General features: G+C 40.1%; 1 protein-coding gene across 2 annotated transcripts in view; it reads left to right on the plus strand.

The window, feature by feature from the left end:
- Positions 1-18,464, plus strand: part of dlgap3 (discs, large (Drosophila) homolog-associated protein 3) — a 224,162-nt gene that overhangs the window by 196,231 nt on the left and 9,467 nt on the right. For both annotated transcript variants that reach the window (XM_048201512.1, XM_048201511.1), the window contains 6 exons: positions 3,349-4,478; positions 12,503-12,723; positions 12,862-12,964; positions 14,013-14,202; positions 15,859-16,367; positions 16,458-16,552. In XM_048201512.1, coding sequence (XP_048057469.1) covers positions 3,420-4,478; positions 12,503-12,723; positions 12,862-12,964; positions 14,013-14,202; positions 15,859-16,367; positions 16,458-16,552 — 2,177 coding nt within the window. In that variant the 5' untranslated portion in view covers positions 3,349-3,419. The remainder of the gene's footprint in view (positions 1-3,348; positions 4,479-12,502; positions 12,724-12,861; positions 12,965-14,012; positions 14,203-15,858; positions 16,368-16,457; positions 16,553-18,464) is intronic.

Here is an 18,464-nt window from a genome sequence, read left to right on the forward strand (position 1 = left end):
TAGACAGAGAAACAAATAAAGAGACTTATACTGGCTTTCAAGCAGCTGGCGATGAAACAGACAGACAGGCAGCCTCATAAACGAGTGAAAGTAGGTCAGAAGCAAGAGAGAGAGAGTGTCTAGAGAGACTCTGAGCTGGTGAGGAGAGGGAGAATGGCAACGATAGGATGGGTTTCATGCCCTCTTTTGTTTTCATCTCCATTTTCATCTCGGGTTCAGGGAGGAGACGGTGTGATGATGCCACGGGAGGCAAACGGAGACCAGCTGGCACCTGAAGTGGTGCTGAGTGACATTGATTGACAGAAGCCTCTACTAAATTACGGGGAACACCAGACTCTGTGTTATTCATGCTGTGAGATGTGACAGCACCATACAACTTGATGTACATTGTGAACGTTTGTTCTTTCAGTCTTCACACACACACACACACACACACACACATGCACAAGCATGTGCACACACACACACACACACACACACACACACACACACACACACACACACACACACACACACACACACACACACCATGTTTCCATGTTTCATGGGGACTTTCCATAGACATAATTATTTTTATACTGTACTAACTGTATATTCTATCCCCTAACCCTAAACCTACCCATCACAGAAAACTTTCTGCATTTTTACATTTCCCCCACCAAAAAAAAAAACACTTAGTATGATTTATAAGCTTTTTTCCTCATGGGGAACAAAAAATGTCACCACAAGGACAAGGATTTCGGAAATTGCCATCTCTGTGGGGACGTTTTGTCCTCATTACGTAGGGTTTACCGGGACCACGCACACACACCTGCTTCAGAAACCCTTTGAAATCAACAAGACTTATATATGATATATTTATAGCATTATCCATCATCGGACATGTACAAATATTCTTGTTACATTACTACTACTGTAATTCTTGAACAATCAACTTAGTAAGGTGGCAAATAGGTTTAAATAAGGCTTATTATAATATAGAACTTTGAAGTTTAGTATTTTAGGATGGCCAAAGTCTTGAAAAACTGAATATTTTTTTAAAAATGTTTAAAAACAAAAAATTCTCAGCACTATCTATAATCTATAGTGTTAATGTAATGGCATTTTCATGTTTAATGCAGGTTGTAAAGAAAAAAACTAAAATTATACAATAGAATATATAAAAATTATTAATTATTTTTGTGTTTGTTTTTCCCAGTTATGTTTTTTATTTTTATTTCAATTTAAATTGAATTTCAATTGAATAGAATTTTTACTTTAGTTTTCATTGACACGATACATTTGTTTAAATCCATAATGGAGCATTTTAGCTTTAGTTATGGCATTCACTGAAGGCCAAAATAAATGAGTAGAAACAATGTGAAAAATACAATACCGCAATCACAAACATTTCTTAAAGGAACCCATAAAATGATCAAGTAGGTCATTTACTCTAGTTTTTACAAAGGGCGTGTGAGAAAAACAAAGACGTGTTCAGACATGGGATTGAAATCGCAAAGTATGTCTGTAAAGTACACATTTTACTCGACTTTCTCAGGGAAAAATAATGACCTCTCACGCCAGTGTACAGCATTCGATATTTAACAAGAAGAGTAAGCACCGTTCTGCTATTTTCAGCTCAGAGATCATGACACAAAGGATCAAGCTAGATGTGCAAATTTATCTCATTAAAAGTAACAGGCTAATCTCCATCTAATGATCACCTCAACATCTGTCAGCAATAGCTCGCGTTTGGAAACGCCACCTGCTTCAAAGACCATATGAACGGCAACCACCTGACAAGCACAAGCCATTTCCATTTCACTCTTTTTCCTTTCAGGCTTTTTGCCCATTTTATCTTTGAGATCACTAAATGGGCACAGATTGTATTGTAAAATAATAAGCAGATTTATCAGTAATGAACATGAACTAGATTAAAGGTTGAATTAGCAGAGATTCATGGCCTGCTCTGCCAAATGAACAGATTTTGAGAGATAGTGGCACGATGACTCAATCCAGCAAAGAACCTAGAGGGAATCAAATGAAAATAAAGAGTCATTTTTGCAGAGCGTTTGCCTACCCTCACTCATGTGTGTTCAGGGTCAATGGCAGCGCTGCTACGCTAGACGTATCGGAGTGTGCTTGTTCTGCATTGTCAGCTGCCTGGTTGTAGTTGTTATTGGAATACAAAACAGCACATCCCTGAAAAGGAAAATGATATCATTTGTTACAACATTAACCATTTCTTGGTAGGTTGTTCTCAAAATGTGTTGATTTTCCAAGCTTGGATTTTTAAATGTAGTTCATTTGTCTCCCATAAAAGCTCATAGTAAATATTTATTAATGTTTTGATGTTATACCAATCATAAATGACAGCGTTACTCTTTATATTTTTTAATTCTTAAATGAAGAAAGGATTGGAACACCAGTGACAACTGTTGATAAGATTTTTTTTTTTTTTTAGAAGGTGTCAATATAATCTCAAAACATATAGTGCTGATTAGATTAAAACCAATAAAGAGTAGCATTTAATCTTTTTTACTCAAACATCAAACTTTTATGCAAACATTAAACAATATAATACCAATAACCTGCTGAAAATGAACAAAATAAAAATAATTGAAATTGAAGGGTAATTAATATATTTTTCAGCTAAAGAGAACGATCTGAAGCATATATATGCATATATATATATATATATATTCATCAAAATATATTTTTTATCATTGATAAATTTTCATTTTAATTTATTTATATTAGTTTATAGTATTTTGTTAATATTATTTTATATTGTCACATTGTTCTATATATTGTATTAAATATTGTTTTCCTGTTTTGCACTAATGCTGAACTCAGAAAATCAAAATGATTAATAAACAAATAAATTAATAATTTTAAATGTCATTAAAATTGTGTACCAGATAAAGGGGACAAGGGCTTTTTCAGGTACATGACTAATTTTATTTTATTTTATTTTATTTTATTTTATTTTATTTTATTTTATTATTATTTTTTATTTTATTTTAAAAAGTACAAAATAATATGGAGTCATATCATTATATTAAATAAGGTAAAATGGTTTTAATTTAATTTAATTTATTTTAATTTAATTTAATTTAATTTTAAAAAGTACAAAATAATATAAAGTCATATTATTTTATTAATTAAGGTAAAATGGTTTAAGTTTTAAGATAATGCCTTTTATATGGAGTTTCTCCACTTCATTTGAAATCTTTTTTATGTCTGAAAAGTCAAGTAACATGTTGATAACCATATTTTGACAATAATGCTAATATTTAATGTACTATATGCAAAAGTGTTCATTTATCTCATCAAAATGTTTCCTTTTCTTTCTGTCTCTGTCTATAGTTGACTCCGGCGCAGCCCTGTCGCGCCCACAGCGCCCCCTCTCGGCCCGGGCGGCCCACCATGCCCCGGCCATGAAGGGCTACCAGGTGAGTCGCAGTCTGTCGCAGCACTCCTCTGGGCCTTGCTACTGCATGCCTGAGGACTGCGACACTGCACGGGACTACATGCACCACCCCGACCACTACCAGGGGCACAATGACCACCCCTACTATCCACCTGGTGGGCCCCCTGAACACCTGGCCATGGTCCCATCTGGTGGAGGCACCTTCCCTCGCTCACACCCCAGTCAGCCGCAGCCCTACGACTCCTCGTGTGAAGAGTGTTTATCCTCAGCAGGGCATGGCCACGGGGGAAAGATGCACCGTATCCCGCCCAACCTTCTGGATCAGTTCGAGAAACAGGTGCCCTTCCACCCCGATGGCTTCCACACCCTGCAGTACCAACGCACAGCCAGCGGGGAGCAACGCAGCGAGAGTCCGAGTCGCATACGGCATTTGGTGAACTCGGTTCAGCGTCTCTTCGCCAAGTCTCATTCTCTGGAGACGCCCTCTAAACGAGAGTTTAACGGCACCCGTGGGGGAGAGTATCGGGACAGGGATAGGGGGCACCGCAGCGGTGGTGAGGAGAGTGGCGGACATCATTATTCGGGAACACACCAGTCTCGTTCTGCCCGCCGCAACAAGAGCCGAGAACGAAGCAAGAGCGGAGACTCCCGCCATGAGTCTCGTAGCTCCCGCCACCGCAGCAAAACGGCTGGCTGGTGGAGCTCCGATGACAACCTGGACAGCGACAGCAGCTTTCTGGTGGGGGCGGGCAGGGGTGGCCGGGGGTATCCCACTGGACACGAGACTCTGGATGCTGCCATCCAGGAGCTTACCTTGAGGAAAGCTAAGGGTCCACCTCCAGGAGAGTGCCTGGCTTGCACCAACATAGCCATGGCAGGGGACAGTGGACACTCTCTGAAGAGGAGCACATGGTCAGCTATGACGGTCAGTCAGGCTAGAGAGGTCTATCCAACTTCCCGTGGAGGTGGAGGTGGAGGAGGAGCAGGAAGGGGTGGAGGAGGATATGACAAGGCATTGGTTCCCCTCGATCCCAAAATGAAGGAACGATCACTCCACTATCTGCAGGCAAGTTCTGTTTATATGTGTATGTGACAGAGTTGAGCAAAATTTAGAATTGAAAAATTGGTTTCCTTTCATTTGATGAGTGTGAATTTGAATCTATCTATCTATCTATCTATCTATCTATCTATCTATCTATCTATCTATCTATCTATCTATCTATCTATCTATCTATCTATCTATCTATCTATCTATCTATCTATCTATCTATCTATCATTTTGTCTATCTGTCTGTCTGTCTATCTGTCATTTTATCAATCAATCAATCAATCAATCAATCAATCAATCAATCAATCAATCAATCAATCAATCAATCAACCAACCAACCAACCAACCAACCAACCAACCAACCAACCATTCAGTCAGTCAGTCAGTCAGTCAGTCAGTCAGTCAGTCAGTCAGTCTGTCTCTCTGTCTCTTTGTCTGTTGTTCTATCAGGCCATAAGGTCCATCTGCATTTGGAATTTAATGACATTGTCAATTCATTACCGAATGCTGTACAACCCCAGTATGTTAGTGAGACAAACTTTTACAATATGTGAGCCCATTTTCAAGTCAGTGCAGTGACCCCAAATTGGCTCCCACTGAGATTTCAATATTTATGTGCAGTCTGTTCTCAAATACAATCAGTCTGCTGTCCTTATTGACTTGCAGATTCATTTCATTGTCAAAAGAATTAATCTGTCTCCATAGATGGGATCTGCACTAAATGACAATTTCTGTGAGAGAAAGAAGAAAAATAACTTGATGATTATGTTTGTTATCAGCTGCTAACTGTGAAGAATGGAGGCTGATGCTATTTCTAGCCTCTGTCAGCTCAGTGTGAAAGGGTGAAAAACAGCATCGGAGGATACAGGAAAACAACACATTAACCCTTGGCCTTTACAAAACCCACTGTGAACACTCACAAACGCTGCCATTGATATCAGTAGCGAGCTGTGTGCTCCATTTCTCCTACTCATCTGCTCAATTACACACACATCACTGACATCCTGCTTTGTGATATCAAGTGTCCTAGAATACAGGATACTTCTTAGCATCATAGTACAGCTGCATATGTGGTTTGAATAGCAGCTATAAAAGGGCAACTGCATCATAAATTCATTGTTCTTACACATACTACAAGTGAAAAACAAACTCACTATGTTACTCACCAGGGTTGGGGGTAACGCATTACACGTAATGCAAGTTATGTAATTCAGATTACTTTTTCAAGTGAGTAGTAAAGTAACGCATAACTTTTAAATTTACAACAAAATATCTGAGTTACTTTTTCAAATAAGTAATGCAAGTTACTTTGTTTTCCCATTTATGAAATGACAGCTCTCCTGTCCCCATGATGAAGGAAATCGGGAGTAAGTGCAGAGATGTTGTGTGCACTATGTGAACGTGATGGTTATTCTAGACTAGTTCTAGACTAATGGTGCGTTCAAGTTATGTTGGAAAGATCGTATTTACGAGCAGAACTGACATGAACGCCACCACAGTGTCGTAAATACCAGTGGGAAGCTCGTAATTTTCTTTAAGCTCTGATCTATACGAGTTGGGGGCGTGCTAGTCAGAAACATAGCGAAATACCACAATAATTACAGGTATTTAGCAGTGACATTGTCAGGCTTTTCTATTTACAACGAAGCAAAAAATACGATAGCATCACAATATAAAAATGTAATATGTAACAATAAAGTTTACAATAGCTTCATAAATTATTTAATAAACATAAAAAAGCAACATACAACTAATGCACATTATTTGCTCTACATTTTCTAGAAGAAGTGTTGTTATTTTTTGTAATTGATTTAGAGAAGGCACACCGCCATCATACTCCGACGAAAGTGACTTGAACGCACCTACCGTCGTACACACGACTTCCCACTTCGTAAATACGAACTTCCCAGGAGGACTTGAACGCACCATAAATGTTAGCAGGAATTTACTCATTTACTTCTTCTCCTGTGTTCCATTCATTATATTCTGGAATGGCAGCACAGCCGAAAGGTTTGTTTGAGCTGCGCCCTCTACTGTACAGGCATGAATTTGCATTTCCTTTAGCCCGAGGCTTATTCATTTCTGGTGATGTGAAAGGGCCTTTTTTTATTGTTATAAAAACAAACAAACATACAACCTAGCCCAGATCAGAAAAAGTAACGCAAAAGTAACATAACACTTTACTTTTCATAAAAAGTAACGAAGTAATGCAATTAGTTACTTTTTTAGGGAGTAACGCAATATTGTAATGCACTACTTTTAAAAGTACACTATTACTCACTATTCAGTATAATTCACATTACAGGTTTGGTATTGATAAAGGGACACTTGAGACTTACTCACGGGGCTATGGGGTTACAATCTTTTTCTCAAAAGATTGGGAAATATGATGCTATATGAATACACTAACCAATCATTATCATGATGTATAACAAAATACCATGGTATTACCATCTGACAACACCACTGACTTTGTCAGTACTTCTTGAAAAAGGAGGTTTAGTTTTGCTGGGGACATGATTTCCAATATGTATCCAATAGCTATATGTGCTGTTAAAAACAACTTCAGAAACTACATGAACAATGACACACATTGACAATGGGAAGTTCTGTCCAGAGCTCTAATGTATGTCCTGCTGCTTCCTTGATGAATGAGCAGCACATACTGTAATTGGACTCAATTACTGTTTTCTTTTCTGTCTTTCTCTTTCTTCTCACATAAAAACTCTTAGGCTGTGTTATACTCACCCACTGTGAATACAGTTATTTATGCTACCACACATACTTATTTGTGGACACTCATACAAATGGGGGAGGAAACTGACATGACAACAGGTTAAATAAGGATAATTGTTCTGAGAGCCTCCTATGCACTCTCTCACACTTCCCACCGAGTGTCAGCATATGGTTATGTTTCTAAGGTAACAGGACAGATCTCTAGGAGCTTACACTGCTTTCCAGGCACAACATTGAGCCACAGTTGAGCACCACTTATAAAATACTAGACAGACTACAGATTCACACTATCCCTGTGTGCATCCTGTTTTTTAACGGACACCAGTGGGAGTTCTGGTTCAATTGTTACCATGGGGAGATTTAAAAAAAAAAGAAAAAAAACATGACCAGAAAGATGTGACATATATATATATATATATATATATATATATATATATATATATATATATATAATACACATTTTAAGTTGACTGCATGACGCTTCAGTCCTTATCGTGGTAGCGAAAGAAAATATGAGGCTGTGTAGGGGAAGTGATAGGTCCCATAGTTTGTGACTTGGCGTTTATCATTTTTTTTGCAGCCATGCGATGTCACATCATGCCTAGACTTCAAACACCTGGTGCTTGAAGAAACGAAGACCAGTTTCAGCAAAGTATATGCCGAATAGCAGCTGTGAGAAAGCACAATAAACATCAGGTGCACCCCATGTCATTGCTGCTCTGTCCCCGGGCTCTTGAGTGGGAGAAAGAGAGAAAAGTCAATGCAATCTGACGGACATAACCAACTGTGCCGTCTCCTGCATTCTCTGATATTGTTGCCCAGGGCGACAGGAACGTGCATTGAGGCCTCACCCTGACACTAATTTAACTTCCTGTAATATTAGCACTTGAAAGCTCCAATTACACAGAACATCAGCTTCAACGTGATAGAAATACATTTGGTCAGTGACCACTTTTGTTTAGCTAATTTGTCACAGCGAGACAGCCAATCAACATTCATACACTCCCACTCAGTGTGGCACACACACATATATCCGATCTTTCAACGGTCACTGTGTAGCTACATACATTGTCATAGTCAGCAGAGTAGGAGAGTAACATGGGTTAATGTGGGGTGTTCCCGGTCTGCAGTGGTCAGTATCTATCAAAAGTGGTCCAAGGAAGGAACAGTGGTGAACCGGCAAAAGGGTCATGGGTGGACAAGGCTCATTGAGTGAAGGCTGGCCTATGTGGTCCGATCCAACAGATGAGCTACTCTAGCTCAAATTGCTCAAGAAGTTAATGCTGGTTCTGATAGAAATGTGTCAGAATACACAGTTTGTTGCGTATGGGGTTGCATAGCCGCAGACCAGTCAGGGTGCCCGTGCTGACCCCTGTCCCCCACCGAAAGTGCCAACTGTGGGCACGTGAGCATCAGAACTAGACCACGGAGCAATGGAAGAAGGTGGCCTGGTCTGATGAATCACATTTTCTTTTACATCACGTGGATGGCCGGGTGCGTGTACATCACTTACCTGGGAAACACATGGCACCTGGATGTACTATGGGAAGAAGACAAGCCGGCGAAGGCGGTGTATTGCTTTGGGCAATGTTCTGCTGGGAAACCTTGAGTCCTGCCATCCATGTGGATGTTGCTTTGACACATACCACCAACCTAAGCATTGTTGCAGACCATGTACACCCTTTCATGGAAACGGTATTCCCTGGTGGCTGTGGCCTCTTTCGGTAGGATAATGTGCCCTGCCACAAAACAAAAATGGTTTGAGGAGCACAATAACGAGTTTGAGGTGTTGACTTGGCCTCCAAATTTCCCAGATCTGAATCCAATCAAGCATCTGTGGGATGTGCTGAACAAACAAGTCCGATCCATGAAAGCCCCACCTCGCAACTTACATGACTTAAAGGATCTGCTGCTAACATCTTGGTGCAGATACCACAGCACACCTTCAGGGGAGGTCCTAGTGGAATCCATGCCTCGACAGGTCAGGGCTGTTTTGGCAGTAAAAGGGGGACCAACACAATATTAGGAAGGTGTACATAATGTACACCTGATTGATGTATATCGCCTATTTATTGCTTGAATGTAATTAGTAACTTTATATTTGTAGTTTGTAGTGTAGCTAACTCCTTTTCACACAAGAGTAGCTTAACTGTAGTTTGACTACTTTAAATCATGAATAGCTTGTAGCTTTGGAAGCTACTATTTTTAGAGTAGCTTCTGGCATCCAGATAACCCGCATTTAGTCCTCATCAGTGCTCATTCTTTGTTCCATCATGAAGAGCAACTGGTCCAGAGGAAACTGAGTGTGGTCTTACAGTGATAGCTGAAGGCAGAGCAGCTGACTCAGCTACATTGAGCCTCTGGGGAGAAAGAAACCCAGCTGTGGGCTCCAGCTCAGTTGGGGTCTCATCAAGGGAGAGCAGTTTTTGATGTGATCTGATCTGAAGACATGGGGATAAACCAGATGAATCCTCTGTTACAAGTCAGCCGATCTGTGGCGCAATTAGCAGGGGAGCGGAAGGAAGTGAAATGTGTCAGTATAATGAGAACAAACCAGGGCTGTAGGAGGAAAGAATAAGAGGATGAGAACAATAACACAGGTTGCAAGGATCCTTCATTAGGTTGGTCACTCACATGAGATTGCAGAAATAGCAAACTAAAATGATCCAATAAATTCCCTTTTGGACAAAACAAAGTCCTGCCCTACATTTTTCCTTGTTTGAGAAGCTGTTTCACTATGCAGATATGCATCATAATAGGGAAGAAAAGACTATTGCAACTTTCAATTCATGCCAGCTTTAAATTAATAGTTTACCTATAAATTAAATTTTGTCATTATTTACTCGTCCTCATGTGTTTGACTTTCTTTCATCTGCTGAACATAAAGGAAGATATTAGTTTTGACAGCTGTTTTTGCCCATATAATGAAAGACAATGGCAAACAAAACAACATTGTATGGACAAAAAATGCAGTGACGTACTTCAAAAGATCTTCTTTTATGTTCCACAGGAGAAAGAAAGTCATACAATTTTGGAACAACATCAGGGTGAGTAGATGACTACAGAATTGTCATTTTTTGTGTGAAACTATTCCTTTAAATTAAAATTCTTTTATTATTTACTCACCTGCAAGTAGTTCCATGCACATACTGTACAGTATGCTGTTATTTTTTTCACTGAACAATATTTATGAAGTATTCAAAACGGTCAGAAGGAGGCCAATTTTGTGAAAGTTGTGTAAGGATGGAAGTCTGGGGAAAATAAAGAGAATCTACCTCAAACCAAGGATTAGAAAAATTGATGATCAGCTTCTCAAGAAGAGGCCAGTTGAGCTCCTGATTCAATATGATGTTTGTGTATGGGTGTGTTTATGTGTGTATAAGTGCACATGTGTGTATTTGAAGGAAGATCGGAGGGGATGGAGACAAGAGAAACAGAGATGGATAGAGAGATCAAGTCGCATCATCCTTTGAAAGAGGATGACCTTTAAATACCCCACTGAGTGGTCAATTGATAGATAAGGCATTCTTTATCTTGTGTGTGTGAGTGAGTGCAGGTGCATCTCCCCTTGGTAATTTGGTTTTGGGATTATTATCTGATGTCAGTGAAAGAAAGGGGTGAGAAATGAAGTAAAAAGAAGAATAAAGCCCTCTGTTGAGAACTCCTTACAGTCTTAAATATGCTAATCATATTTACATTTTTTATTTCAAAAATTCATTATTCCTGTATCCTCACAGTGAGAGCTAAATTATGAACAAAACATGATACCCAGAGAAAATATATACCATAAAACATTGAGGAGAGCAGCCTCTTGACAAACAAAAAAAAATTCTGGACCTGTGTCTGTCTCACTTCACCATGAATCGAAAGAGTTATTGGTTCTGTTATTAAATGTCTAGCCATCTTATAGACGCTTGTAAGACAGGCTTTTTTATTTTATGTGTACAAAATATGTGACGGAGAGCAAATGCGCAGGTAAAAACAGCAATAATACACAGCGATGCTATCAGAAAAGGACATGGCTCTGGAGAGCAAAATTCATGAAAATAAATAATCTTGCCTCTCCCCTCCATAACCTGATATCTTCCCACATCTGCGCTGTGTCCAAGCCCCAGCCAAGGGGCAGCTCTTGAGTGTGATGACAGCTCTAAATGTACAGCTGGTGCCTTTCATCCCTGTCAACCAATCAGATTTAATTTTGCTCAGCTGCCCTCAGTTCAACCCTTTGTTCCCCCTGGTCATGCTGTGGCCAGAAAGCCACATATCTAACAAGGCTGTTTTATATATATATATACATAAACTTTTAGTTGCATTATCATTGCATTTTCTCCCATATCAGTGGTATATATTTATAGAACAGTAAGATTAGGTCCTCATATTTAGCAATTGGGACTTTTCACTGTTTGAATCACACGTTCCAGACAGACCATGTCTGTGATTTAGTGGTGCAGTTTTTCAGTGACTCTTACTGCAAGTTATACACCACTGATACACCAGTAGGTGGAAACAAGTGACTTTCTCATACTGAGATTGAATCATTTCACTCCACCAATTAAATCAAAACACTGTTTCATTCAACAATGAAACTATTGGGTTGTCTATTTGAGCAAGTCATTGAATCATTCACTTATCTGATTCATTCAAAACACTGATTCGTTGAAGCATGAAACAAGTGAATGGCTGCATGTGAAATTGCTTCTTGGCAAAAAAACAGTAGTATGTCAGAATTCACAGTATTCATAAAACAGTAGGTGAAAAGTACCTGGATGACTTAATAATTCCTGCGAGATTCTGAAGTGTGCATCTGATGAACTATTTTCTATCCCAAGAGGCCAAGAGAGAGGAGTTGTGAATTAATGCTAATGTAGTATGCCTGGAATTTCATTCATACTACACGCATTCATGCTATATATAACATACTTTTTTTAACAGTCGCAATATTATTCAAATTAAGTACCTACTCAGAGAGTATGTGATTTTGGATACAGCCATTGTCTTAATGAGTGAGTCATTTAATAATTCACTCATCTGATTTATTCAAGAACACAGATTCATTCAGGTACGAAACAAGTGACTGTCTTAATGATTGAGTCATTCAATCATTCACCCAGCTGATTCATTCAAAAACAAAGATACATTCATGTCAGAAACAAGTGACATGAAATGAATCATTCTCTCAACCGATTCATTCAAAAGAAACTGCCAATATTGTCTAAAGTGTCAATATAGATGACATCGAAACAGCCTCATCCCTCATCATTTTCATAAGTAAAGGCCAGGCTGACAGCAAATCACGTATCTTGCAGGTGCCCTCAGATGACTGGTGTGGTGGTGGTCCATCCGACAGTGGTGGGGAGATCCCCTGCAGACGTATGCGCAGTGGCAGCTACATCAAGGCCATGGGGGACGACGACAGCGCTGACTCAGACACCAGCCCCAAAGCCTCACCCAAATCAGCCCTCATCGCCCAGAGAGAAGCCTTCCGCCGGTCTGTCAGCATGGACCAGCGCTCCTCCACCACATCCAAGTCAGTAGTCACTTGATTTTCAGTTTGTTGCTGTTTTGAGATTTGTATTTTCTGTATTAAAAAGTAGCACATTTTACGTTGGACTACCATGTAGTAGAAGGGCCAGCTGAGGCTTTAATGGAGTACTGTTTTCCTCAGGTACTCCTGTAAACAATGTACAGACGTCTACCCGAACAGCCGCACCACGCCTAAAGGCCACGCTCGCTCCCGCAGCTACACACGCTCTCTGACCAGCGCTCAGGTATAACACACTCACACGGTGTTTACATCACATTTAGCAAGTTAGTTATCCAAGCTATTTTAATGTTGTAAGTTTTCTTAAATAACCAGTTATTAAAATAGAATTGCTATGAATGTTGTAATGCATTGCTAAGGTGTTGTACTGGTTGCTTGTGAGGTCTAGGTGGTTGCTGGGGTAAAAATAGGTGATTGCTAGAGTAATATGCTTCTTGGTTGGGCATAACTAGGTGGTGACTTCGTTGTTCTGGTGATTGCTAGGCTGTCCTGCTAGTTACTAGGGCATAACTTGGTGGTGGCTTGGGTGTTCTGGTGATTGCTAGGGTGTCCTGCTGGTTGTTAAGGCATAACTGGGTAGTACCTATGGAGTTCTGGGTAGTAGCTAAGGCATAATTAGTTATGGTACTTTTCCACTCTGTGGTACGACTCAGCTTGGCACTTCACGGCTCGGCTCGCTTTACTTTGGCTCAGTTTGCTTTTCCAAAGCAGTTTAGTACCGCTTCAATGTGGGTGGGATTATAGACTTATCATTATAGTTGCGCCACCTCTACTGCCGATTGGTTTGTTGTCTTGTGTCGGAAATCCAATGACGCTGGTAGTGACGATTCTCTCTGACCAATCGGTGATCTGCAGTGTTTATACATCACATTTTCTATCTTTATGACTTGCTTGGAACCTCAACCATGGTTGTAGTATTTAAAGTGAGCCATATTGAGCCATACAATGCAGTGGAAAAGTGCCAAACATTGAGCAGTACCAAGCCATTCCATGCAGTGGAAAAGCGCTATAAGTTCCTAGGGGGTTAAGGCATAACCAGGTGGTTGCTTGGGTGCTCTGTTGGCTCCAAGGACATGACTAGGTGCTTGTCTGGGTGTTCTAGATAAATACTGATTGGCCAAAGCCAAGTCTGCGAATAATATTATGGTCACTAGATGTAACCCTAAGTCAGAGCATAATAATAATGTGACAATTTGCTGATACATGAACAATGTCATTTATTATTGCATGAACAGTCAATTTCTTAATTGAAACACGGTCTATGTGTGTGTTAGCTGAGCGACTCTCTGAACCTGTTTGGAGAGATGGAATCACAGGCCGTTGAGGCACTGGATCTACCCGGATGCTTCCGCACCCGCAGTCACAGCTACGTACGGGCCATCCAAGCCGGCTGCTCCCAGGACGATGACTGCCTGTCTGTCTTCTCCATGTCGGGCCCACAGGGGAGCATGAAGGGCGAAGCAGGTGAGTCATCAGCATGTGTTTATGTATGTGTGGGTATACCTAGTCTCCATGCTGTCACAGGGATTAGATTAGAGACTTAATGAGTTTTTGGATCAGTCTCGTAGGAATTGCTAGAGAAACACGCTTCAGCCAAGGGATTTAGATCAAAACTGCTTTCCTTCTATCTCTCCGCTCTCAGTATATCAAGACTGTAAACAAATGTTACATCGTAAACACTATAAAATGCTCAAATTCCCATGTGACCGTCTGTCTCCTTGACTATCCCTTGGGTTGTAGTCAAGATTACGGTGGCAGTGTTAATCTCATCATGGAATTACTGAAATTAATTATTATGACAAAATCCAAAAGAGAGGACAAAAGCCAAAGACAAAATCTGTGTAAAAAATTAACGCTGCATGGTCGTAATTGCAATGATATTTTATTCTCTCTATTATTTGGATGACTTTCCATCTTTTTTCCCATTGTCCCTTATTCTCTCGTTTAGAGTAGAGACTCTCACGGGAGATTTATTAAAGCCCTTGTGAAGTGTCAAAAGCATCCATCTGCAGTTTCCCAAGGCAACACTCATGACACACACCGGAGTGTGAGTGTTTTTAAGAGAGAGGGATGAGGAGAGGACAAGAGAGATGGAAGGAGGGCTTAGGCATGCTTTTTTAAAACTCCTTTAATCTCAGAGTGTGTCCCACTGAATTTCATGTCTTCACTCTCAAGAGCTAGAAGAGCTAGTGTGTGTGTGTGTGTGTGTGTGTGTGAGCGGATGTTACTTAAGCCATGAGGATGTGTCTAAAGCTTTTCAATGATGACTCTCGAGTGGGGATTTTTAAGCTATAATGTGTGTATGTACATTTATCTATGTTTCTGTCTTCTCAATATAGATACTATATTTGCATATATCTGTATGCATTCTCACAATTCTCTATTCTAGAAACTGTAATGATTTTACAAATTACAGTTCTTCTCAGTCTTCAGAAGCCATATTATAGCTCTGGGTGAGAAAAAAAAATACTTTCTGCATTATCTAGAATTATTGTGACTGTACATTTATCTGCCTATTATAGTTTTTATATTGTAATCAGAGGTTTCAAAAATAGGTAACATTTTATTTTGATGGTCCCCTTGAACATTCTGTTGACTATAAGGAACTTTGCAACTACATGTCAACTTATTCTAACCCTATCAGTCTACTAATCCTCTACTAACACTCTAATGAGAGTTAGTAGACATGTAGGTGCAACATTACTTATGCAGTACGGACAACAATATTCCAATATCAACCCGATTAAGACAATACTCTGATTAAGAAACTACCAATTTTAAACATTGTGTTCCTATAAAGGTGCCACATGCTTAGTTGTATTTTTTTCATTGTACTGGAAACATGTTTGTGTTGTTTGTGTGTCTATGTTTTGTCTCAGCTAGAAAAAAATGGCCTAGTACTTGAGGACTTTTGCAGAAATTGTGCTGTTGTAAGTCTTTGCATCCTCACCTTTCTCTATGTTCTCCTTACTAATGATTTCCTTCTTCAGCGGAGAGTTAACTCAAATGAAGAGTATGTTTTATTGTTTATGTGGTGACTGTTTTGAGTGAACAGCCCTTCATTTTTCAAATGAAAAATATGTTGGTCTCAACAAATCCTTTCTGTCTTTGTCGGTTTAGTGTTCCCATACAGGAAAGGACCCCCTCCTCTTCCCCCTCGCATGTCCAAGCCAATGATCTCTGTGACCGCTCAAAGCAGCACTGAGTCCACTCAGGACGCTTACTTCCAGAGTACAGGACAGCCTGTTCTGGTCCGGCCCAGACAGCACAGCAACTCAGTGGACCTGACGGAAAGCAGCGGGGGCCGTACCTCAAGAGGTGGGCATTACCTTGGCGGGAGCACGACGCGGGTCAGACAGAGCAGCAACTCCGCAGAGAGTCTGAACGGCAGGGCCCTTCAGAGCATCGGCTACCCTGGTGGACCTGGTCCAATGAAACCGAAACACAGCAGCTCGGCCGATAACCTGCTGGAGGGGCCCAGGGGATCCAGGGACCGGGCTGGAGGCAGCCTGGGAAAATCGGCCTCGCTGCCCCAGAACAGTATGTCCCTAGCTAAAGCTCTGACTGGAGGAGAGGAGTTCAAACAGGAAGGACGAGGAAGGAAGTGGAGACCCTCTATCGCAGTGCAGGTATAAGAAGGGACTATCCCATGAGAGATTCAGACTGATCTCTCTCTCCCATGCAACATTTTGTTAAATGTCTCTCTGTGTGTTTTCCAGGTGGACAGCTCAGAGACATTGTCTGACTCAGACCCTGAAGGCAAAGCGCTGAGAGAGGTGCACTCCATAGGGGTTCAGGTGGAGGATGACAAGAGGTAGGGCTTGTTTCATTTTTCTCTATGTCTAAAGACCTCATAACATTTTTGAAATGGCATAAAATAGCGGTTATCTTTCCTGTGTTTATGTATTTGCAAATAAAAGAGTATTGAAGGGCTCCCCACTTATTTTAAATAGCCAAAAAGTCTTTACGAGTTAGCCATGAATCATGATGAGCTGCTACTTGCTATTGCTGGTTGATGGCAGGTGGTATTAGTGGGAAGGACATTTCTCATTCTAGACAGCATTTAATTATTTTTTAACACTCTTGAGTGCAATATGAGTCACATCAATAATCTTTCCCGTAAGAGAAAGACAGTAAATTTTTATGTATATTAAATGTGTTACATTTTTCAGTAACACTTAATTTTAAGGTGATGTAGTTACATGTTACTACATGTACTTACTATATTAATAATAGTAAATTATGCATAATTACAAGTAACTAACCCTAAACCCAACCCTAACCCTGACTCTGTAGTAAGTACTGTACATGTAGCTAATTAATATTACTCAGTACTTTAGTAAGTACAATGTAATTATGTCACCTTAAAGGTGCCCTAGATTATGTTTTTAAAATATGTAATATAAGTCTAAGGTGTCCCCTGAATGTGTCTGTGAAGTTTCAGATCAAAATACCCCATAGATTTTTTTTAATACATTTTTTTAACTGCCTATTTTGGGGCATCATTATAAACGCGCCGATTTTATGCTGCGGCCCCTTTAAATCCCGTGGTCCACGCCCACAGAGCTCGCGCTTGCCTTGAACAGTGCCTTAACAAAGTTCACACAGCTAATATAACCCTCAAATAGATCTTTACAAAGTGATCGTCATGCATGCGGCATGCATGCGTCGGATTATGTGAGTATTGTATACTGTTATATTGTTTACTTCTGATTTTGAATGAGTTTGATAGTGCTCCGTGGCTAACGGCTAATGCTACTCTGTTGGAGAGATTTATAAAGAATGAAGTTGTGTTTATGCATTATAATCTAGCGTAGCGTCAGTTCTGGCAGGTCATGTCAGTCAAGCTTGCATCAGCTGACTCCCAGGTGACTTGCGTCTACCTATAGGAATACGACGCCTATTACGGCATCTATATATAAGCTCCTCCGTATTATCAGCAGCTATTGCATTTCTCAGGAGCAAATTACCCTCCTCCATCCCCAGCTCCTCCTCTCTTCAGTCAGGATTGGCCTTATTATTTCCCCTGAATCAGACTAATTCTCGAGAAATGTGTATGTTAAATCATGACATTTAATGATATCTGCATGTTGGTCCTGTTCTGTTTACCCTGGGGGGTTTATTGCTGCTCTCCCTGCTCTTATCCATGCTAGGCTGCATGGATGCGCAGGGAGTTCTTGCCCAGAACAGAACCATACCGCCAATACAAACTCTATGCATTATCTATCATATTCCTGACAGAACAGACTGTGTTTAATAATGAAAATAGCGACGGCTCTCTTGTCTCCGTGAATACAGTAATAACCGATGGTAACTTTAACCACATTTAACAGTACATTAGCAACATGCTAACGAAATATTTAGAAAGACAATTTACAAATATCACTAAAAATATCATGTTATCATGGATCATGTCAGTTATTATTGCTCCATCTGCCATTTTCGCTATTGTTATTGCTTGCTTACCTAGTCTGATGATTTGGTTGTGCACATCCAGACGTTAATATTGGCTGCCTTTTATAATGTTGGAAACGTGGGCTGGCATATGCAAATATTGGGGGCGTACACCCCGACTGTTACGTAACAGTCGGTGTTATGTTGAGATTCGCCTGTTCTTTGTAGGTCTTTTAAACAAATGAGATTTATATAAAAAGGAGGAAACAATGGAGTTTGAGACTCACTGTATGTCATTTCCATGTACTGAACTCTTGTTATTTAACAATGCC

Source organism: Megalobrama amblycephala, linkage group LG9 (genome assembly GCF_018812025.1).
Source record: "Megalobrama amblycephala isolate DHTTF-2021 linkage group LG9, ASM1881202v1, whole genome shotgun sequence".
NCBI classification, from domain to species: domain Eukaryota; kingdom Metazoa; phylum Chordata; class Actinopteri; order Cypriniformes; family Xenocyprididae; genus Megalobrama; species Megalobrama amblycephala.